The 23,849-nt window shown below is 41.2% G+C and overlaps 1 protein-coding gene across 1 annotated transcript in view; it reads right to left on the bottom strand.

Annotated features, from left to right (window-relative positions):
* Nucleotides 1-23,849, bottom strand: part of LOC145392987 (uncharacterized) — a 200,874-nt gene that overhangs the window by 69,780 nt on the left and 107,245 nt on the right. Inside the window, exon 7 of the mRNA XM_080267291.1 lies at nucleotides 20,722-20,884. Coding sequence (XP_080123417.1) covers nucleotides 20,722-20,884 — 163 coding nt within the window. The remainder of the gene's footprint in view (nucleotides 1-20,721; nucleotides 20,885-23,849) is intronic.

Genomic DNA, 23,849 nt, shown 5'->3' with positions numbered 1-23,849 from the left:
TTATAATTTCCAATTTCTTTTCCAGAATTAGAGTACGGTGCTGCTGCTTCTTTGCAGTGGGCTCCCCCAATGCTGGAGATGATGCAGGGAGCTTGGGAGGCGTGGCAAAACAATACGAAAAGGTGAAGGGCTGCGAAAATATCCTAACGTACAGCAAAGCTGTGAGGGGAGGAGGGACGTGGACTCAACTGAGAAGCGAGCGAAAATTTGTTTACCAGAGAGGGGTTAGTTCGTTTTCTCTCGGCAAGTGAATGCAGCGCTATGCACCGCGCCCATTTTGAATTTTTCATACAGTATTCCATTAACCCCTTCACAGCTGCCAGCCTTGAACAACACTTCACTGTTTCTGTGTCAGTGACGTTGAGTTAGGGCATTATAAAAAACTGTGAAATATTGCGGGAAGGGAACGAAGGTCATTGGTGTGTTTACACGACCCTACTCTACCATCCCATCAGTCAGGCATTCTCTTCACTCCAGATGTATTTGTCGATGTTTACATGCTTATATTACATGCGCCCTAATTTTTAAGTAAGTTTCTTTCAGCAAGAGAACATAATTTACCACCCTCAAAATAGTCAGAAAAATACAGAGAATAAACTAGAGGAATATGAACTGAAATGGTAAGGTCTTTAGGCTGTATGCTTACACGAAAGATTATGGGTTTTACAATTTTAAGAGACGATATGGAACAAAAATGTTTGCTAATCAGACAAAAAATTACTCTTTCACCCCACATGTTCCTGTAGGTTAGCATTCAGTTCCACATTCTTCGTTCGGTATCACTCTTCCCAATATATTTTGGATCGACTGAGCACAGTTATTTCTGCTCCTTAAGGTTAGTGTACATTTACTGCTCATTCTTTTGTTTGTTCTTATGTGTATGTGTGAAAGAGAGAGGACTGATACAAACAATAATGTATTCCATTATTGCTTTCATAGCTGCTGGCCCTGAACAACACCGTACTGTACAGGCGTCAGTGACGCTGTTAGGGTGAGCTATGAAAAACTGCGCGCAATTATGGGAAGGGAACGAGGGTCACCGGTGTGTTTACACGACCCTACTCTACCACCTCAAGTAGTCTGGCGTTCACAGTTTACTTCGTCTCAGATGTTTTCGCCGATGTTTAAATGCTGATGTAACACACATCCTAATTTTATTAAATCTTACACTAATCATAGCAAATCACAGGATAGGTTTAGGGGAAAAAATAATAATAATAAAAAAGGCCAGGAGTGCCAGATGAGTCTTTTCACATACGTAGGAAAAAGAAATTGATTTTAGAACTTTGAAAAAATGGTTCCAAGGCCGACCATGGGAGCACGCAAATATCAAAACCCACAGCCATTGAGAGGACTAAATACTGTATACGCTTTACTTTAAGTAGTAAAAGCACCTTACCAAATCAGTTCTTCCTGATAGTCTGTTATATTTTTCAGATTATTTCTGGGTTGGTAAATACAGTAAACGATTTTTATTAAATCTGTTTCCCCGTTATTTTTTGCTGTTCTGGTGTGACAACTCTTGTTTATTTCGTTAACATAATGGCAGAAAGGACTGTTCTTCACTAAGTGTTTAACTATACCTGGCCTAACCGAGCTTATCTGTACCTAATAATTTTAACCTAAACTAACCTCCGGTTGGGAAACTGGGAAACGATATCCACCATTGAGCACGCTGAGTTTCTTCCACTGCGCTGGAAATGATCGTAGGGGAAAGTGACGATAATAACAGGGAGGAAATTTTTCAGCAAGAAAAAGTAATTTGCCAAACTGAGAGTTGTCAGAAAATTACAGAAACACGCTGGAGGATTATGAATTGAATTGGTAAGGTCTTTCTGCTGCTTCAAGTGTACAATGAAAGACACAAGTATCTTCCCAAAGTCTGACGAATATAGCTTGGAAAAATCGAACCATTTGAAACACGCACTAGTAGAAACAGGGTTTTCATTGTCTTTCGCCTGGTGTAAATTTTCTTCAGACTGAACTGGGAAGATAGCTGTGTCTTTCATTGTACATTTACTGGTAAATAAATCAGTCTAACAGTACTTGTGCTTTGTTTCCGCCAGATTAATCATGATTTCAGACTATTCAAGCACTTCTTCACACCATATAGTTTGGATAATCTGGCTATTTCTGTATTTCCTTTCGTATCGAGTATCGATTTTCGTATCATCGAGACATATTTTCGTACTGTGGAATTTGTCCTATATTAATTGCTTTCGTACCATCAAAAATTCGTACTTCGTGTTTTCGTATTTCTAAGGCTCACTGTATATAAAAAAAGGGGGGTGAAAATACGTAAAATTAGCACAGAACCCCAACTTCCCATCATCATAGTTTTGACTGTGGCCACATTATGTAAACCAGGTTGCGTTTCCATACTACAAGTACTACATGCATCCAGCCACTCCACATGAAATTGGACTAACTATCCATAACAGCTGCTGGCAGTATCTGCAAGTAGCCATCTGATGCAAATCCGTGTGTGCTGGACCAAAACACCCGTTTTCGGCTGGAAAACAGCCGAAGTGAACACTTTTACTATCACTAGACTTATTCTGCCCACTTTCCAGGTCTATTCATGAAAAAAAAAGAAAAAAAAAAAAAAAAGTTGAAAATGGTTGGCATTCTTTGTAACTTTGCCGCCCAGACCCTCGGCAATCAAAGCACAAAAGCCGACAAAGGCTCCAGCACGGAATGGGTTAATAAGGGGCATCTGTGAAGGTTGGGAAGAATCGTGGTGATACCTCTACTGATGTAGATGTAAGACGGAGATAATCTGTCCTCTTGATACAGTCTATCTATCTTTCATCTCACTCTGTAATCATGTTAAGGGGTGGGAATTAAATGCATTGCTTCCATGCCACCCTGTCCTCTGCTATATGGCTGCCCTTTCTCTGATATACCCACCTCTCTCATATACCTCTCCACCCCATTCCTTCATCTCAGTCTCACTCTCCTCCCCATCCTCCTCCCTCCTCCACATTCAAATACATCTCATGTTCAGTCACATTCTCCACTCTCTCCATGTGGCTAAATCATGTCTTAAATATTTCTCTGAGTACATCCACATCAACACCACAACACTCCTTCACTTTTTCATCTGTCTATCTGTGTATCCACATAACTCCAAGTACTCCTTTCAGATGACTCACTTTCACTGCTTTCATTCTTGACTGTATCCTTCTAACAAGGACCAAGCTTCATTTCCAGAAGTGAAGGTGGGGATCACAATACTGTCATACAGTGAATTTTATACTTCCACACTCACTTCCCTATTCCTTAACAATGGCCTCAGTGAACCAGCTACCTTTCTTCCCTACCATACACTTTCATGTACTTCATCCTCTGAAGTTCCATCCTAACTCATCACACTACCTAAATATTGGAAGGTACTCAAATTCTTGATTCCCTAGCTATCCATGCTGAATATGCACTCTGTGACTTCATTTCTCTCAAAGACCATAACTTTACTCATTGCCACATTTGCTTTTAAATATTATTTATTACACACACTTCCAAACTCCTTCCCCAGTAAAGGGGAGCAGTTCAGTAGTTCAAAAACGGCAAAAGTTTACAGCCAATCCTTTATTATCCCTTAGGGATCCAAGAGAGTCCAGATTGTAGGAGTGTCAGGACTTTAAAATTTCACAATACAATACATAATAGCTAGTAGCGTACATATGTAATCTACAGGTTAACTGAAAGTCATGGCTAGGGGCAGAAGGAAATGATGTTCGCACATTCTCTCTCAGGAATGCCAGACAGCACCTTGTGACCCCTGATGGGAAAGTCCCCAGGATAGACAGAGTTTCACTCAACTGTGAATTACACGTGACCCAATCTCTCATATACGGGAAAGAAGGAGTTAGGCGAGAGAGCGAGAAGGGGATCTAGAGAGATGCATAAGACAGGTGTGTGGATCAGCGAGTAACTCTCATCCCATTACGCTCTGCGAGACTATATTACTCTTGAGATATTCCCTTTGAGGAAAATAAACTACACTACAATCAAACCCCAGACTCATCTTTCTCTCTCTCTTGCCATCGACGACAAGTACAACTGACATTATCTACTACAAATCAACTCACTGTTGACTACAGCTCAGCTACGACTACGATATAATTTAGTACAAGCACAATACATTATTTTGGTGGCAGTGAACATACGAACCATGTCTACGAGTCTAAAGTTGAGTGTACATTATCAAGATAGAAAATAAAAAATACTGTACTACAAGTTCGAGCCAGACAACGCCTCACAACTTTATACCGGCAGTGGTTTGACAATATATTGGTACAACCAACCTTCCAATCTGTACGTCAATCAACTATCAGCGAACAAACGAACTACAAGTATCTACGATTGTAGCAGAACAAGCAGGCGAGAGCAGAGAGAGTGCTGACTCACAACCCACTACCATATCAAACCCCACTGGACCCCACCCTTTGCCCCAACCACCCTCCATTAGGACTTTAAAATATCATAATACAATACATAATAGCTAGTAGCATACATATGTAATCTACAGGTTAATTGCAAGTCATGGCTGGGGGTTGAAGGATATGATGTTCGCACATTCAGTCTCAGGAGTGCCAGACAGCACCTCGTGATGCCTGATAGAGAAGTCCCCAGGATAGAGTTCCACTCAACCATGCATTACACTTGACTCATCTCTCCTCTTCACGAGAGAAGGTGTTAGCAAGCAGATGGAGTTAGGAGAGAGAGTGAGAAGGCGGTCTAGAGAGAGGCATAAGGCAGGCGCATGGGTTAGTGAGTAACTCTCATCCCATTATGCTCTGCAAGACTGTATTACTCTTGAGATATTCCCTTTGAGGAAAATAAACTACAATCAAACCCCAGACTTATCTTTATCTTTCTCCTGCCATCGACAACTAGTACAACTAACATTACCTACTACAAATCAACTCACTGTTAACTATAGCTCGGCGGCTACCACTAAGATATAATAAACTACAAGTACAATATTATTTTATCCCACTGCTGCCACCAAAATAATGTATAGTACTTGTAGTTAATTATATTGTAAATTAGAGACTATTTTTGATATACAATATCGAAAATCCAATGATACAACATTCAGTCTGGGGCGAGGTGTGAGGATTCTAACTCAGTCATCCCAGCAAATGCAGCCACCACTGTTTTCTCTCAACCTCAGACAGAAATAGCAGGACTGCTCAGCTGCAGCGTTGCCAGATGAGCAATAATTATCACAAAATGTGATATTTTGGCACACTCTGTGATATACGATAGCATGCATGTCATAACGCAATAACTTTCATAATTTGAAAAATAAATCAGGGATTGCATAATTAACAAGTCTACTGTAAGACTACTACAACAGTAGGATTTAGTAACTCTTACGATAACCAGTATTATAATCTGCTAGGTACTCCACAGTTAAACAAATTCAATAATGTTAATTAATCACTCCACATAAATAGAGTATATTAATCCCACAGTTATTACCGATTTATGTGAAGAAATGCCTTTGTTTATGAGTGAGATAATTTTGATCAAAAAGTGATAATTTCAAAGTGCAGGATACGATAATATGGGTTTGGAAATCTGGCAACGATGTTCAGCTGGCGACAGCGAGGCCAGCTTCCCACCTCCAACACAACATTATCACCTATAGATGAGTGTTATGAATGTTTTATATGTTTAATTAATGTGCAGTCATGTTATCTGCATACCATTTGCTCTTTCACGTAGCTTTCTCACAGTTCAGTAATATACAGTCCTTACTCGTTTTACGATGGGGTTACGTCAGGTCATACCTTATGGTATACAGTACCGATTTTATCGTAAATCGGGAGATTGAAACCCATTATAAAAGGAGGGTTATGTCAACTCAACTTCCCAAAGTCACCTACCAAGACTGAACCATAAATGACAACCCACTTTCATTCCTGCCTGTGTTGGTCCAAGTCATCTCCAAGTCGTCCCCCCGAGGCTGGGGGACAGCCTGTGCTTACAGGCACCAGTGGTCAGCCTCTGAGTCAGATAGGAACAGGTTAGGGGGAGGGGAATCAGGCCCATACCTGCACCAGCCTTAGCACTGGGACCCATACCTGCACCAACCATAGCACTGGGGCCTACACTGGCACTGACCTTACCACTGGGCACACAAATCCACAGTACTGTAGTACGATATTTGGCTGAAAGGTGATGATAACAGGGGGGCACACATGAACAAGCTGAAAAGACAGGGCTTTGAAGGGGTGACGGGACCTGAACCATAACAATGCGCTGAACGCCAGGGCCGCCATCGTGCCTGAGACAAGCAACGGTCACCTTGCGTGTGCCTGGCGCTTTCCGATGGCATAATCGTTATAGCGGAAAATTTACCGTAAATTGAATTTTGGGTAGGAACTTTTATATTATCGTTGTAGCGAATTATCGTAAACCGAATCATCGTAAAACGAGTAATGACTGTAGATATGTTTGCTGCATTTGTTCTCGTATATTTTAGCTTGAAAACTTACCTGTGATGGGGTCCTTGAACCTAACCAATATTTTACCATTAGTTACGTGTTTCGTTATACGAGAATTCATTATACGACTATGCCAAATGGAACCTAACTGCTCGTATCTTTGGGACCTCCCTGTACCATTTTTCCCACCAGTTCTTTGGTTCACACAATGTGAAATTGTAGAATGCAAGGGTTTCTGCTGCCCATAAACTCGCATTGTGTGAGGCTGCACTGTATGTACATACATACACACACACACATATATATATATATATATATATATATATACTGTATATATATATATATATATATATATATATATATATATATATACTGTATATATATATATATATATATATATATATATATATATAAGCAACGTTGGGTCTGGTTAGTACTTGGATGGGTGACCGCCTGGGAACACCAGATGCTGTTGGCATCCCTACGTGTCAAGTGGGGTTGGTGGAGGATTAGTGCCCCTCCCTGTAAAACAAATAACTCTAAGCCATTGGCCACCCCGTTTGGGATACATGGCGTCTGGCAATGAATGAATGAATATATATATATATATATATATATATATAGTAAACCCACTCTAATTTGGATTAATTGGGGGGAACCCCATGTCGAAACATCCAAAAATCCGAATTATCAGAGCTCATGCCTGCCCGTCACCAAAGCACACCCACGCTCACTAAAACATGGCTTTTTCACAAAAACATTGACCAGTCCAGTATATTATTACTTTATACTAAAATAGTGCATAATAAAAAAAATAACATAGTGTCAAACCATGAAACTGAAGTTTTGCAACACAGTACTACAGTACAGTACACTTAACTATCCTAAAGGTACTGTACAGTTCTTAAAAATTTTCGGTGAGTAAAACAATAACCCATATCATTTTAAGTGTTATTTAATGATCATGAGCACTAATTTCTGCTCAGGGATGCCCCCTTCGTACCCCCATATACCAAAGGAAGATGGGTGGGAGAGGGAAGGAAAGAGCTTCACTCACCTCTACCCCAGCTCCCAACCCTCCCCCATACCCCTACCCCACCCAACCCCCACTCATCATTTTTAACTCCCAGTTACATCTCAAGCTAACCTCATACTTCAACTCATAGTCACATTACTAATACACAAACAAAACACTAGGATTCATAAAAAGTATATAATTATCAACATGCTGCAGCAGGAAATTAATGCATTATAACGTTGACAGTAAAACAAAAACGTTAACAACGGCCATCCCAGGCCTCATGCGTTGGGTGCTTGCGTGCGTGCATGTCTGTGCCTGCGTGTTTATGTGTGTTTATGTGTGTGTGTGTGTGTGTGTGTGTGTATATTTACCTACTTGTAGTATACAGGAATTGAGCAATGCTCGTATTGTCTTGTCTCCAAATCCACATTTATCAAGTCTACCTTTACACACATGAATGTTTTTCTCATGCACCACCTCTTCGTCTAAGTCGTTCCAAATATTTATGTATTTACCTAATATACCTAATTGTGATATACACAGGATGTGCTATGCTCGTGGGTTTCCGTCGCTGTTTCTCAATGTCAAATTTAGCTTTAAACTTGTTTAAGTTTCTAGACTGGACGATCTCTTTGTCCAGGCTACTCCATAAGTCAATACTTCAGTAAGGAAAGCTATATTTCTTGATGTTCTTCAAGCAGCTTGACTTTTTCAATTTCATTCCATGTCCTCTTGTTGCTCTCTTATCCCATACAAACAGATCTTCTTTGTCAATTTTATCTACTCCCACCATGGTCCTGAACACTGCAATCATGTCTCCTCTCTTTCTCCTTTCCTCTAAGGAAGGCAAATCCAGCTTTTCCAGCCTCTCTTGATATGACAGGTCTGCCAGACTGGGGACCATCTTGGTTGCTGTTCTATGTATTCTCTCAATCTTGTTAATATCTTTCTTTTCGTGTGGGGACCACACTACCGCTGCATATTCTAACCTGGGGCAGATCATGGCCACTATAAATTTTTTCATCATCTCCTCATCCATATAATGAAATGCTACTCTTATGTTAGTCAAGAGTTTATAAGTCTCTCCAACTATCTTGTTAATGTGCTTTTCTGGTGACAAACTATCTTGGACCAGCACTCCCAAATCTTTCTCTTCTCTCATTTTTGTGATTAATTCATTACCCAACAAATAATTCAGTGATGCCCTCCTGGTACTTTTACCCATTTCCAATATTTTACATTTCTTTACAGTAAATTTCATTTCCCACGTCTGGCTCCAATCGTGTATCCTATCCAAATCCTCCTGCAGCATTTTACAATCCTCCTCAACCTCTACCTTCCTCAAGATCTTTACATCATCAGCGAACAGACTTGCATAACTGTTCACTCCATCTACCATATCATTTACGTAAATCAGGAACATTACTGGCGCCAACACCGAGCCTTGAGGGACTCCATTTGTTACTTCCCTCCATCCAGATATCCTATCCTTTATTACTGTCCTCATTTGTCTGTCTCTCAAAAAGTCTCTCATCCATTGCAGAAGTTTCCCCTTCAGTCCTATATATTCAAGTTTCCACATTAGTCTCTTATGAGGTAGCTTGTCAAAGGCCTTCTCTAAGTCTAAGTACACACAATCCACCCAACCATCTCTCTCCTGTACCACGTCAATCGCTCTTGAGTAAAAGCTCAACAAGTTAGAAACACATGACCTTCCACTTCTGAATCCAAACTGACATTCAGCCAAAATATTCATCTCTTCTACATATTTTATCCATCTGTCTTTCAGGATTCTCTTGCACAATTTTGCGACCATGCTGGTTAGAGACACTGGTCTATAATTCAGGGGTTCTACCCTGTTTCCTCCCTTATAAATTGGTACCACATTTGCCCTCTTCCATTCTTGTGGCACTTTCCCCTCTTCCAGAGAACAAACGATTAAACTGTGAATTTTATCCGCCAGTTGTTCTCTGCATTCCTTCAGTACCCAATTAGAAATTCCATCAGGTCCTGGGGCTTTCCTTACATCTTGAGTTTCCAGTAATTTATACACTTCCTGTACCTCCACTTTTATATCTTTTAGCACCGGTACATTTCTAATCAATCCCTCCCCTTCCACATACTCTTTTTCGTTAGTGAAAACCGATTGGAAACATTTGTTTATTATTTCAGCTTGCATTGCTGCATCTTTATAGACCTCTCCTTTTACTTTCAGTTTGGTGATTCCTTCCTTTTGTTTCAGTTTGCCATTAACAAATCTATAAAACAGTTTGGGTTCATCCTTGCATTTGTCTATTATACCTTTTTCAATTCCTTTCTTCTTCGCTACGTATTCTTGTGTATTCATTTCTAATTCTTTTATATTCTTCCTTTGTTCTGTTGTTACCTCTCTTTCTCCAGTTGTTCCACGCCTTATCTCTCTCTTTTTTTGCTATCATACTCCTTCTATTAAACCACTCCTTTTTCCTGTTTTCTTTCCCTCTTACTCTTGGTACAAATTTTTCCACTGCCAAATTATAGAGGTCTAGAAAGATATCCCACTTCCTCTGTATCTCTCTTGTTTCTCTGAATTTTCTCCAATCCGCATTTTCAAAAAAGTTTCTCAATTCTGTAAAATCTGCTTTCCCAAAGTTGTATCTTCCCTGTCTATGAAACTCGTCTCTTGGCTCGATGTTCCCTATTATCATCTGGATCTCAATGACCAAATGATCACTTTTTCCTAAAGGACAGAGATATTTCAATGATTCTATTACATCGGGTTCTTTGGTAAACAGTAAATCTAATCTTGCTGGTGTGTCCTCGCCTCAAAACCGTGTCTCTTCTTTGACCCATTGCATCATCACATTATTCATTATTATATTTAATACCATAGTGCCCCACGAATCCTCACCGCCTCCCGAGTACCATTCCTCCCAGTTCACCTCTTTGCAGTTAAAGTCATCCACCAAAATAATAATATTACTTTTCTCAATTATTTTTTGTAAATAGCTAGCCATATCTGACAACATCTCCTGGTATTCGTCATCCTTCCATGCTCTCGTCTTAGGAGGAACATACACTACCGCCATATCTCTCTTAACATTCTCTCCAATTTCTAATTTCATATATATCACTTCAGCCCTGCCTTCTCCCATTTCCACAGTATCTACATTTATGTTGTTCTTCACTGCTATCATCACTCCTCCTCCCGTTTTTTCTTTTCTGTCTTTTCTCCACAGTTTGTATTAACCATCTCCCAAATGAACATCAATATCGTCTCTTAATTTGGTCTCTACAAAGCACACGACATCAGGTTCATGTTCTCTCAAGAAATCGTTAATTTCGAGCCTTGCCGATATTAAACCATCAACATTAGTATATATCACCTTCAAATTATTTTTGATGTTTTTTATACCCTCTTCTCTCCTACTCTCCGTCGGTACCACTTCCTCAACTTCTGATCTTTCACAGCCATCCCCTTTAGCTTCCTTCACTTCTATTTCCTTAAATACCACTTCCTTACTTTCATATCCATTACTCTCCAAAAAAAATTATTACATTCTTCCTCTGTCCTCTTATCATTTTTTTCCTTTACTTCTTCCTTCAATGATTTTAAAACTTCTCCCTTCTTCATTCAAATCTTTTCTTATTATAACATTTTCCACCCCTGCCTCATTGCTTAATTTCCAGGTCACTTTGAGTATATCATCTACTACATTTTCTGCTGACAACTTGACTCTCATTGGTCTTGTGTCCCCTTTCTTATAAGGCCCTATTCTCCTTACTTCTTCAATTTTTTACCCACTTGTCTCCTTCGGGATCAATCTTGCCTAATATTTCTCTTACCAGGTTCGTGTCTTTCTCGAGTCTCACAGATCTAACCTTTTCTTCCTCCTCCCTGTTTCCAAATATTACCACGCATCTGTTCCTTTCTACAGTTTCTCTCACTATTTTCTCTTTTTTCTTCAGTATTTTCACTACATTTTCTTCCAATTTTACCTTGTTCATTTCTCTTTCTTCTTGGATGATTTAAGCTGACCACTTCTTTCTGTTCTTCTATGTGTGCCCACTTTGCCTTATGCTCTTCCAATACACTGCTGACATTCTCCGTTTTATTAGTACTCTCTTCTAGTTTTCTCCTTAATTCAATATTTTCACGCTTCAAATTTCTTATCTCTTCATTCGCCGTTTCATTAAACTGGATCAGACTCTGTATACTGTAGTAATCTCCGTATTATCAGACACATCTTTTAACACTAGATTCTCCACTTTCTTTTCAAGTTCACTAATCCTCATAATCAATGTTTTAACCAGATCCATGACATTAGTATTTCTATCAAATCCTGGAAATTCGAGTCCCTCAGTGTTTACATTTTCGGCCATGATTGAGGTGGGTTACAACTTGCAGTACCAAAACAGCTGTTACCGAAAATACTACAACATTCATGTATACTCTTGCCAGTAAATCTTTACATTTTTGGTGGTCAATATTACCTTACTGTATTTTAAACTGAAAACAAGACCATAGGAGACAGGACAAACATAATTCCTGAAACTACTTAAGGTTTGCAGCGGTGGCTGAGCCTTGTCCTGGTAGCAGTCAAGACACGTCTGTTCGCTATGGCTGTTCGCTCGTGTGTGTGTGTGTGTGTGTGTGTGTGTGTGTGTGAGGAAGTAGAAGGCACACTTGTATTCTTGGAAGCCATCATGATGCTATAAACCAAGGCTGAGGGGCAACAAAGTTCACAAATACAGTACTGTAATAAGTAAAGGATGGAGACCACTCAGAGCACGTCCATTTCGGGGAAAGATGCAGGCTGACCTGAGCAGCATGGTGCGGAGACATTGTTTGGTAGGAATTCCCCACCCAGGAGCCCTTGTTTGGACTCTTGTCACGAAAATCATATTTCTATCTGAATTAAAATTATCTGTCTGGCGGTTGAAAAGATCCAAATTATCTGATATCCGAGTTACAAGGGTTCGAATTAGAGAGGGTTTACTGCACAGAGAGAGAGAGAGAGTATACAGTATAACCAGGGGAGCCAACCGTTTGCAGTTTTGCATATTGCTGCTAGGAGTCAGCAGTACCCCTTGTGCATCAATGTGGCCCTGGCCATGTCTGTGAGCAGACGTGTTGTTGAGTGAGGCTTCCTATTGTAATGTGGTGTGTAGGTGGTTTGGTGGTTTTGCAATGGTGGACCAATGGCGCAGCAATGTCAGGTCAATGCTGATCGTTTTTTTCGATATCCAAAGGATTGTTCACAGGGAATTCGTCCCACCCGGTCAATCTGTCAGCGGAAAGCTTTACTGTGAAGTTTTGCACCGTCTGAGGGAGAACATCCACCGCAAACATCCAGAACAGTGGAAGAAAAAGGACTGGGTCCTGCATCGTGACAACGCCTCCACCCACACATCAATTGTTGTCCGGCAGTTTCTGGTTTCCACTAACACGGTAGTCATTCCCCACCCACCCGATTCACCTGACCTTGGTCCCTGCGACTTTTTCCTGTTTCCCAAGCTGAAATTACGACTGAAAGGGCATCAAATTGACTCAAAAGACGAGTTTCCGGTCAAAATTTTTTTGAAGTTAGATACTTGTATGGGTAAAAAATACACAGAAAATAACTATGTAAACCATCATTTCCAAAAAAAAGTGCAGAAACGTTAAAAAATAATAGAAAAAGTAGCCAAAAAATCATGTGACTCTGAAACGGCATCTGATTGGTCGTGACGTCACTACTCACACTGAGACAGTATAGTCTGCTCTGTTTAAGTTTAGCCAGCGTACAATGTGCTTATTTCTGACCTCTAAGAATGTCCAGTGACAAGAGGAATAATTGCTAATGTTTCGTTCCAATGTGTAGGTGCACTGACAAAAGCACAGCAGGGAAATTATTCCACGTGTACCACCCAATAACAATAAACGGAAGCAGTGGTGGCTGGCTGCTCGTCGGAAGTTCCCAGTGCTGGCATGCAGTCTTTACTGTTGTGAAAATATTATATTCTTCACCACATAGGGTCATACACACCTTATTATCTGAAATTCCGTAAAAAAAACTATGCTTAATTTAACTATTAATAGAATATTAGGAGTCAGAGCGAAAACGTGCCAAGGTTAGCAGGTATTTCTACTTTAGATCGCCAACACGCCTTGACAGACTTCTATTTTCCACAGATACTGATTTAAAGTTCAAATAAATGCATTTGTATGTTAAATTAATATTTATACAAAGCAGAAGTCTGTCAAGGCAAGCTGTTGAGCTAAAGGAGAAACATTTCCGCTAATTTTAGCGCGTTTTCGCTGTGAATCCGGATTTATTAAAAGGTAAAATTAACTACAAAAATTTGACCGGATTTCGGATAGTTAGATGAGCATGAACCTCTATGGTGATAAAATCTATAACACTTACCAATTAAAAAGTGCCATTTCGGTGTTGATTTGGTAAATGACCGCCGATTTGGTATTTCGTCACACTCCCCTGAAGGTACTTTACAATCAAGTTCAGTGTCACTTAAACTGTTTTTTTCAGAAAACTAATAATGAAGAGGTCAAATATTAAACATTCATGAGCATAATACCATGAGGAAGACAGATGGAAACAGCTCCTGTGAGAAGAGTGGAGAATTTGTAAGATAGTGAGAAAATGGCAGAGTATAAGAGCATAGTGGAAGAAAGATTGGGAAGGTATGAGCTAGAGAAGATGGAAGGGGTGGAAGACGTATGTAAGATATTCATGGAAGACAGGCGCAGAATGTGAGGTGGTTTGTGGAGTGGGGAGGAGATGCAAGGGTGTACAAGGGACAGCATGGTGGAATGATGAGGTGAAACGAGCTGTGGAACAAAAGAAGAAGGCATATAGTGAATGGTTAGCGAGTGGACGTAGGGGAGAAGATGAGAGAAAGAAGAGAGAGGTATATGTGAGCAGGAGAAGGGAGGTGAAGAAACTGGTGAAGGAGAGTAAGAAGGAAGTGGATGAAGAGTTTGGGAGGAATCTGAGTGTGAAATGGAGGGAGAGTAAGAAATTGTTTTGGAAGGAGGTAAAGAAAGTAAGGCAGTGTGAAAGGGGAAATAGTAGGGGAGTGGAAGATAGGAATAATAGATTGTTGGTGGAGAAGAGAGAGAAACTGAGGAGATGGAAGGAGCACTTTGAGGATTTGTTGAATGTAGAGAGTGGGAGCAGTGCGAGTATAAGTGGTTGGGGAATTGCTGGGAGAAGAGATGAGAGGAGGGAGGAAGAGATCAGTAGGGCGGAAGTAGTGGAAGCAATGAAGAAGATCAAGTCGGGAATGGCCCCAGGAATTGATGAAGTGTGTGGTGAAATGCTAAAGTATGGTGGTGAGATTGTTGTGGAGTGGATATGGAAGTTGTGTAGATTGGCTTGGGAAGAGGGAAGGGTTCCAGAGGACTGGAAATCAGGTATAATTGTTCCTTTATACAAAGGAAATGGGGAGAGAGAAGAATGTGGTAACCATAGAGGTATTTGCCTTCTTAGTGTGACTGGTAAAATATATGGTAGAATACTCATTGATAGGGTTAGGCATATGACAGAGGAGCTAGTTGGAGAAGAACAAGGGGGATTTAGGAAGGGAAAAGGGTGTGTAGATCAGATATTTGTTCTAAGATGTTTAGTGGAGAAGTATCTAGAGAAGGGAAAGAAAGTGTATGCTGCCTTCATGGACTTGGAGAAAGCTTATGACAAAATAAATAGGCAAGGTATGTGGAAGGTATTAATAATATATGGAGTGGAGGGGAAATTGTTGAGTGCTGTGAAGAGTATGTACGAAGGAGCTAGGGCTACGGTGCAAGTGGATGGTGAGCTGAGTGAGTTTTTTTTATCTCAATGTGGGACTGAAACAGGGTTGTGTGATGTCTCCATGGCTGTTTAATATATACATGGATGGGGTTGTAAAGGAGGTGCAGGGTAGGGCAGTGGATATGTGGCTGGCTCTGATGAATGAGGGTGAGATTTGGAAGATTCCGGTGTTGCTGTTTGCTGATGATACAGTATTGTTGAGTGAAGATGAATGGGAGTTGCAAAGTTTGGCGAATGAATTTGGGACAGTGTGTAGGAGGAGGAAGCTGAATGTTAATGTAAACAAAAGTAAAGTTATGGTGTTTGAGAGGAATGAAGTCACAGAATTTACAGTGAGGTTGGATGGTGAGGATATGGAGAATGTGAGTGCATTCAAGTACTTGGGTAGTGTGATGAGTAAGGATGGAACTTTGAGGGATGAAGTGCGTGAAAGGGTACAGCAGGGAAGGAAGGTTGTTGGTTCACTGAATGCAGTGATGAGAAACAGGGAGGTGAGTATGGAAGTCGAGAAGTCACTGCATGATAGTACAGTATTGTGATCCCTACCATGACGTATGGAAGTGAGACGTGGACCTTGCAAGAGGGGAAAAAGTCAAGAGTGAGAGCAGTGGAAACGAGTTACTTGATAGGAGCATGTGGAGTGACATGGAGAGACAGGTTGACGAATGAAGAAGTGAAGGAATGTTGTGGGATGGATGTGGATGTGGTTGAGAAGATTAGGAGAAATACACTGAGGTGGTTTGGACATGTGGAGAGAATGGAGAATGAAAGACTCACTAAGAGGGTGTATGTAGGGGAAGTGGAGGGAGGGAGAAGGAGGGGTAGACTGTGGATGAGGTGGAGGGATGGAGTTGAGAGGTATATGAGGGAGGGGGGGTGAGTTGGGGGGAGGGTAGTCAAATGGTGGGTGACAGAGCGACTTGGAGGCGTTTTGTCTGCGGCCATCCTTTGCGGGATTAGGGCGTCGAGCTATGGATGGATGGATGGATAATACCATTATAAACACATACAACTGATACTGTACAGCATACATTTAACACTTTCCACCTCATGTGGTACGAGCACTGCTCAGGAATGGTGTAGCTGTAAGCTACTTCTGGTCGATTTCACCACAGTTTACTTACCTAACAGGTACCATCCATTTACACCATGAAAAGTATTCCTTCACAACATACTTGAAGGGAGTAGTTTGGATCTACGGTGGCCATGTACGTACAACTATTATCTCTGTTACTGGTAAAGTATTGTGTGATGGATTGGCGCGTCATCTGCAGTATGAATGCTTATGTCATCGCCAACATGGCGGCTGTTTACCTCCAGTCGCAAAGAATTAAAGTTATCACGTCTTGTTCAGTGCAAATAATAAATTAAATTAAAAGATACATATACCGTAAGTTTTTAAGTACATGGCAGAGTGCACTGGCCATGTTTACCCAGAACCGGCAACATGTCTATTGAGGAGGTCCAGACAGAATTGCAGGAGGTGCTCAAGATCACCACACCTGAAGCCTTCCAGGGATGCATGGACCCGTGAAAAAAAACGCTGGGACCACTGTATACATGCCCGAGGAGACTACTTCAAAGGCAACAGTGAGAACTAGGAGGTAAGGTAACTTATTTTCCTACAATATTCAAATTATTGGAACTTTTGGGTAGCACCTCGTATATACTTATTTATATATACAGTAGTCCCTTACTGATCCAGATGCTCAGTATCCGGACATGTTCATTAACTGGATGCTGGACCTTGGCTCTATTAAACCATTATCCAAATTTACTTGCTATTATCCAGACATAAATGTCCCCAAGGACTTCAGCCGGCCGGACGACATGTTTGAACATTTGTTATCGTGGCCGCTGGCCTCGAGCTGTGGGCGGGAAGTAGTCTGTAACCCACAACTAGAGCTAAAATGTCCATCCGCCCGGTGCTGAATGGTTGAAGTCGCGTGCTCATCCTATCACTCTCAGTGAGCCTTCAGCACCTGAGTAATACGACTGTAGTGGACAAGTGGTGTCAAAACATCCATATGCGTTCCCCACTAAATGTCTAATATCGCACAGCCATGGGGGCTAAGTCTTTCCCAGCTGCCACCTCCATCAAACACAGACCACAAGTCACATGTACATGTTCGGCGACAGCAGCCATCCGCCTCACTACCGAAGATCAAAAGTCCCCTGATCACAGTGAGTTGTGTTTCCACAAGGCCACTTGACGTCTAACAGACTGCAAGCCACGAGTAAATGTAGGGCAAAAGCTCTCATCCACCTGTTGACAGATGGGAAAGAATCCTGTTCACAGCCTCACTTTCTACCCCCCCTCCTGTCCCTCCTCCATACCCTGCTGACTCCCCCTTCACTCCCACAGTCATTAGCCTCCTCCATGGTGATAACACTGACACGCGAGTTTTCAAAGTTTTTTTGATTTATCCGACCAATATTGGTCGTATTGAAATTCCGCAGTAACCACAAGAAAGCTCATGAAATTCTGCATCTAGACATACAGTATACTTAACTCTTGGAAGGTTTGCACTAGGATGGTGGGAAGTTATATGAAGGTAAGTATTACTCCTGAACACTTTATTCTTGCTGAAAATGTGTACTTTTACTTGCCAGTTTTATGTGTTTTTATTAGCTTATAGTATAGGCACCAGCAAAGATGATGGCAGGGTATACCATTTATACCAATATAACCAATTTCTGGTGGCATATTTGGCCATGGAATATTTTTTGAGCCCCAGGAGCAATCACTCATCACATACAACAGATTTTCATTTTTTTTTTTTTTCATAATGATTAGAATTAATATGGATAATCCTATGAGTGTTTTGATGTCTCAATATGGCAGAATGACCAGAAAACTACCAAAAATAGGAAGGGTACTGTACATACAGTACTATATACGTAGGGTGTTTTTTGGTTTTATTTTTTTTTTTTCATAGTTTTCTTGGTGTTTAGCATTACTTTGGATATTCCTGTGTGTGATTTGATGTCTAAATATGGCAGATTGACCTGAAAACAGTGCCAAATTTAGAAGGGGTACTGTACATACAGTCAGTTGGGAGTTTTTTGGTTTTCAGTGTTCTTTTTTCATGGTTTTGTTGGTGTTTAGCATTACTCTGGATATTCCTATGTGAAATACTGCTGATTTTGTGCGTGTAATGTTTAGGAGTGAGCATGTAGAGACTGACAGGCATGAAAGAACTGATCTTGCTGTTCAGTTTCTTGAGTGTATGGAAGTTTTATTTGGGAGACATGTTCTGTGATGAAGATGGGGCTGGAGTAAGAAGTGCTTGGAGGAAGTTCAGGAAGCTGTTACCTCTCCTAGCATTAAGAGGACTCTCCCTCCATGCTAAGGGATCTTTGTATGCAGCTTGTGCTAGGAGTGTAATGCTGTACAGGAGTGAGACCTGGTCAGTAAATGATGAAGATATTCGCAAGCTTAAACATACAGAAGTGACAATATTTGGTGGATGTGCAGTGCATCCTTGAATGTGAGGCCTGGCAGGACTAGGATTCTTATTAAAGAGTTGAGAGGATGATGACACTTGAATGTATTGGTGCTGAGATGACAAGGGTAGACTGAGACTGTTTGGGCATGCTGAGAGGATGGAAGATGGCAACTGGGTGCGGAAAATGTGAAATGTAAGTTTCTACAATAGGGTTGCAAAGGGCAGACCAAAAAATACCTGGGACAAGATCACAGAGTGTGACCTTAGGGTTAAAGGACCGAAAAGGGAGGCTACCAGAGACAAAGCAGTGTAGGGAGTTGCCATTAGGTAACCAAGGCTGCATGCAAGCATGCTGGAACCTTTATAAATGATACAATATGATACACACGTATGAAGAATACATGTAAACTGATTACCAAAGAAAGCTTCTTAAAATAGGACGGTGGGTAATACTGGAAGAGGAATTACTGTATGTGGTTTGGACAATGACAGGAATAACACAATGGTGAGGGGGGAGTGGGAAAGAGAGAGGAGTGAGATACGATGGAGGTATGTAAGGCTCAGTACTCTGAACATGGCTCCGTCAGGGTCATCCCTGGAAGGGGACAAAGCACTGGAGGTGACTGTGAACTGCAGAATCACCAGCACATGGTACAAGCTTACATAAAAGAGCATTACCTTCCTTTAGCATGTACCTGGTGCAGGATATATCCAGTAATATATACACACACACTCATTAGTCTTCAAAATGAACCAGTATCCAATTAATAACCTTTTAATTGAGGGAATTAATTCTTTCTAGTCTCACAGTATGGTATACTGTATTACTCCCTGGAACAAAGACATTCCTCCAAAAAGAATGTGGTACTGAAAAAGCATCTTATACAGTATTATAGAGGATTTTATAATAAAGAATTCAGTGAGTACTGTAAGAATAAAGAATTCAGTGTGTACTGTATGAATGTTTCCTCACCAACCTAAATATTGTGTTGCATAATGCAGTCATACAGTAATATTACTTTAATGTAGTCTTCTATCATGATATTATTTCTTGGATAAACCACAAACTAATTATAACAAGTTATACATACTGCACTTCCAAGTCATATGTATTAGGTCACAGTCATATATACTGTACAGCAAACTACTGTATATTATTTGATGGGGACAAGAAATTATATGGCAATGAATGTGAATTTCACATAAAGAAGGCCTTCCAATCTTTCATTCATTCATCATCTAATCCAATGTTGCCCCATAAGAAGCACAGAAGCCCAGGGCTAGGGAAGTTGGTTCTGACATTCAAGATGAGAGTGACCAGCCTCACTCATCCCTGAGTGGCATTACATGAGCAATAAACCCCAAGCACTCCTTGGATAAAAACCTGCACAGGCTCAATCTAATTGGTGCACCTTAATAGCCCACTGAACCACCAGGCACCATAACCTGGTTATATGGTTACCACCCAGCATAGTAAATGATTTCCTGGCAAACAGGAAACAACTTGGCTTGTCACTCAGCACAGGGTCACCCGTAGACAGAAGGAAGAGGAAAGAATGAAGGAAAGAAAGACATAAGAGTCAGGAAGGAAAGAAAGACAGAAGGGTATGGAAGGTAAGAAAGACAGAAGAGGAAGGATGGAAAGAAGTAAGGAGGTGAGGAAAAGGCTGACTCCCAAGAGCAGCACTACATTGAGTGAGTGAATGGTAAGCACCCCCATCATTTTATATCAAACAATTACATAAGGCATTATGTACAGAAACACAAGTGCTGTCCTGCATAATGCCACACATTTATAGTTGCTGTTATGTTACAAGCAAAAATAAGGAGTCATACAGATGCCAGTGAAGCCTTAAAACCCTCACATGGTAAAAAGGGAGGGCAGATAAGAAAGGGTATGTAAATTACAACACTTTGAAAATAAGGCAAAACACCAATAAGAATTTCAAGCATGATGGTACTTAGCAAGTTGGTTTACTTAGTGCTTCATATTATCCAACCTCTGACGGTCACTCTCATGGCCTGCCTCATCAGCCTTTGAGAGATAGAAGCGAATGCGCTCTGGGTGCTTCTCATTAAGCTGCTCCACGATGTTGAGAGTTCGTTTGCATAGTGCCTGGCCAATAGGGTCGAAGAACACAAAGATCAGGTCACACAATTCACCTGGTGGGAAAAAAAAAAAAAAAAAAAAAAAAAATGACTTTAAACAACAGCTTGATTAACTGCATTTTGATAAAACAGACTATTCTGATCTTCCACAAGGTCCACTGGCATGTAATAGAAGTAAAAACACTCTGATAATACCAATGCATCAGTCCTGAAAGTGCGAGCCCTAGCACGTACTCAATATGGACATTGGGTATTAGTGCTGAAGTTGTGATATGAAGATGTTTGGCACATAGGTAGATGGCTGGGCCTCAGGGAACAAGCAGTTTAGTCCATGCACAGAGCTGAACAGAATTATTAATCTCACTATGACATAGCAACTACTCAGTCATCTGGCACCTGCCCAGTGTTAAGTACATAAAAAAATATTAATAAAATAAGTACATAATACAAATAAGATGTAGGTGGGGGTGCCCATCATCCACTCAGTGTAGAATGATGCCATATGAGCTCTACACTGAGCGACAAGCCAAATGGTTTCCTGGGTACAGGAAACCATATATTAAGCTGGGTGGTAACCATATAACCAGGGTTTCTGGCAGGGTTAAGTGTCCCCCAGATTCCCCAATCCAAAATCACTTAATCATGGCAGTCGTTTCAGAGAGCCTCGGAGGGTCCAATATCAGCCCATGGCCCCAACCAAATGGGCAGACTCGCGTGGCCATGTGGAATGTGAGAGGTGTGAATGAGGAGAGCAAGAGAGTTGAAGTGGTGAATGTGTTCAAGAGTGCAAGATATGCTGTGATGGCATTGTGTGAAACGAAGATGAAAGAGTGCGAAGTGGAGGAGTGGGAGGGTGTGAAATGTGTAAGATCGGAATGAATGGGAGAGGAAGATGTAAGGAAGGAGTTGCTTTGTTGATGAATGAGGTGTGGCAGAGTGGAATGAGAGACTACAAATGTGTCAGCTCGAGGTGTATGTATGTCAAGTTCAAGTTTGAGAAGGTGAAAGTGGCAGTGATTGTAGCGTGTGCACCATGTGAGGACAAGAGTGAGAAAGACAGGTTTTGGGATGAGCTGGGTGAAGTAGTGGGAGAAATGCCCAGGAGCTATAAAGTGATCCTGATAGGGGATATGAACGGAAGAGTAGGCACTGGTCCTGAGGATGACGTAATGGGTTGTTATGGAGTACCAGGAGAAAATGATAATGGGAATCGACTAAAGGAAATGTGTCAGGAGAGGAGGTTGTGCATTTGTAGTTCTTATTTCAAACACAAAGATGCACATAAATATACATGGCATAGAGGAAACGGGGATCGTGTGGAAACAAGCCTGACTGATTACGTGCTCGGAGAGAGGTCGATGATGGGAATGGTTGCTGATACGAGGGCTGTGAGAGGACGATGTGGAGGTCTGTCAGATCATATAATCGTGGTATGCAAGATCAAGCTGAGAGGAGTGAGGTGGATCAAGAGAGACAGGAGCAGTCAGGGAGAAAGACTGAAGGTTGAGAAGCTGAGGATCAAAGAAATGGCAGATGATTACAGGACCAAAGCAGAGGACGAGTTAGAAGCAGTGAACTGGAATGAATTGGATCTGGACAGCCTGTGGAATGCATATAGGGACTGCTTAGTTAGGAATGCTAAAGTGGTGTGTGGTGTGGCAAGAGTATCAACAAAAAAATAAGGGTATGGCACAGTGGGATGAGGAGGTTGAGAGAGCAGTGGAGGAAAAGAGGAAGAAGTGGCTAAAATGGTTACAGGATAGGGGTTCAGTTGAAATAAGAACTGAGTATATCGAGAGCAAGAAGCACGTAAAGAGACTAGTGAAGAGGAAAAAGGAGGAGGTAAATGATGATCTGGGAAGAAAAATGAATGCAAACTACCCTGAAAATAGGAAGCTGTTCAGGAAAGAGGTGCAGAAATGTAAAAGTGAATGCAGAAAGAAATGTGATGGTGTGATGGATGCAGGTGGTAGGTTACTAACCCATGGAGATGAAGTAAGGACCAGATGGAAAGAATATTTTGAAAGCCTGAGGAATGGGAATAGAGAAACCACAGCGGCTGTAAACGTGAAGGTGGTGGATTATTAACCGATGGGGATGAAGTATGGACCAGATAGAAAGAATATTTTGAAAGCCTGATGAATAGGAATTGAGAGAACAGAGTGGCTGTAACCATAATTGGTTCTGAGGATGTGCAGAGAAGGAAAGCAGTGCCAGGAGACGTGACACTCGCTCAGGTGAAGAGCGCTGTGAAATGGCTGAAAAATGGGAAAGCAGCTGGGGTTGATGAGGTGTATGCAGAGATGCTTATGTGTAGTGGAGACAGTGGAATGATGTGCTTTTTGGAGATATGTAAGAAGGCATGGATGAGTGAAACTGTTCCTGCAGAGTGGAAAAAGGCTGTGATTGTACCCCTGTACAAAAACAAAGGTAAGCGAAGTGAGTGCAAGAATTATCATGGCATAAGTTTACTGAGTGTGGTAGGGAAGGTATATGGAAGAATTATCAGACAGAAAGTAAGAGAGATATCAGAAGACCTAGTCAGTGATGAACAGGGTGGTTTAGGAGTGGTAGAGGATGAGTGGGTCAAGTATTTGCGGTGAGACAGGTAAGAGAGAAGGCTTGTGAGAAGGACCATAAGGTGTTTATGGCATTCATGGATCTGGAAAAAACATACGACAAAGTAGACAGAGAGGTACTGTGGAAAGTTTTGCGCTTGTATGGTGTAGATGGTAAGCTGTTTGGTGCTGTCAGGAGTTTTTATGATGGTAGCGAAGTATGTGTAAGGGTTAATGGGCATCTAAGTGAGTGGTTCATGATCAGTTTGGGCATGCGACAAGGTTGTGTGATGTCCCCTTGGTTGTTCAATATATATACGGATGGGGTGATGAGAGAAGTAAACACAGCAGTAATGGAGAAAGGGATGGCGCTGGTAATGTATGGTGATAGATGGAATATCTCAAATTTGTTGTATGCTGACGATGCAGTACTGCTTGCAAGTACCGGACAAGAACTCGGT

This window comes from Coenobita brevimanus, chromosome 23 (genome assembly GCF_032717465.1).
Source record: "Coenobita brevimanus isolate Jiangsu-jjx chromosome 23, ASM3271746v2, whole genome shotgun sequence".
NCBI classification, from domain to species: domain Eukaryota; kingdom Metazoa; phylum Arthropoda; class Malacostraca; order Decapoda; family Coenobitidae; genus Coenobita; species Coenobita brevimanus.
The sequence above is the reverse complement of the archived record's forward strand: the minus strand, read 5'-3'. Positions and strand labels throughout refer to the sequence as shown.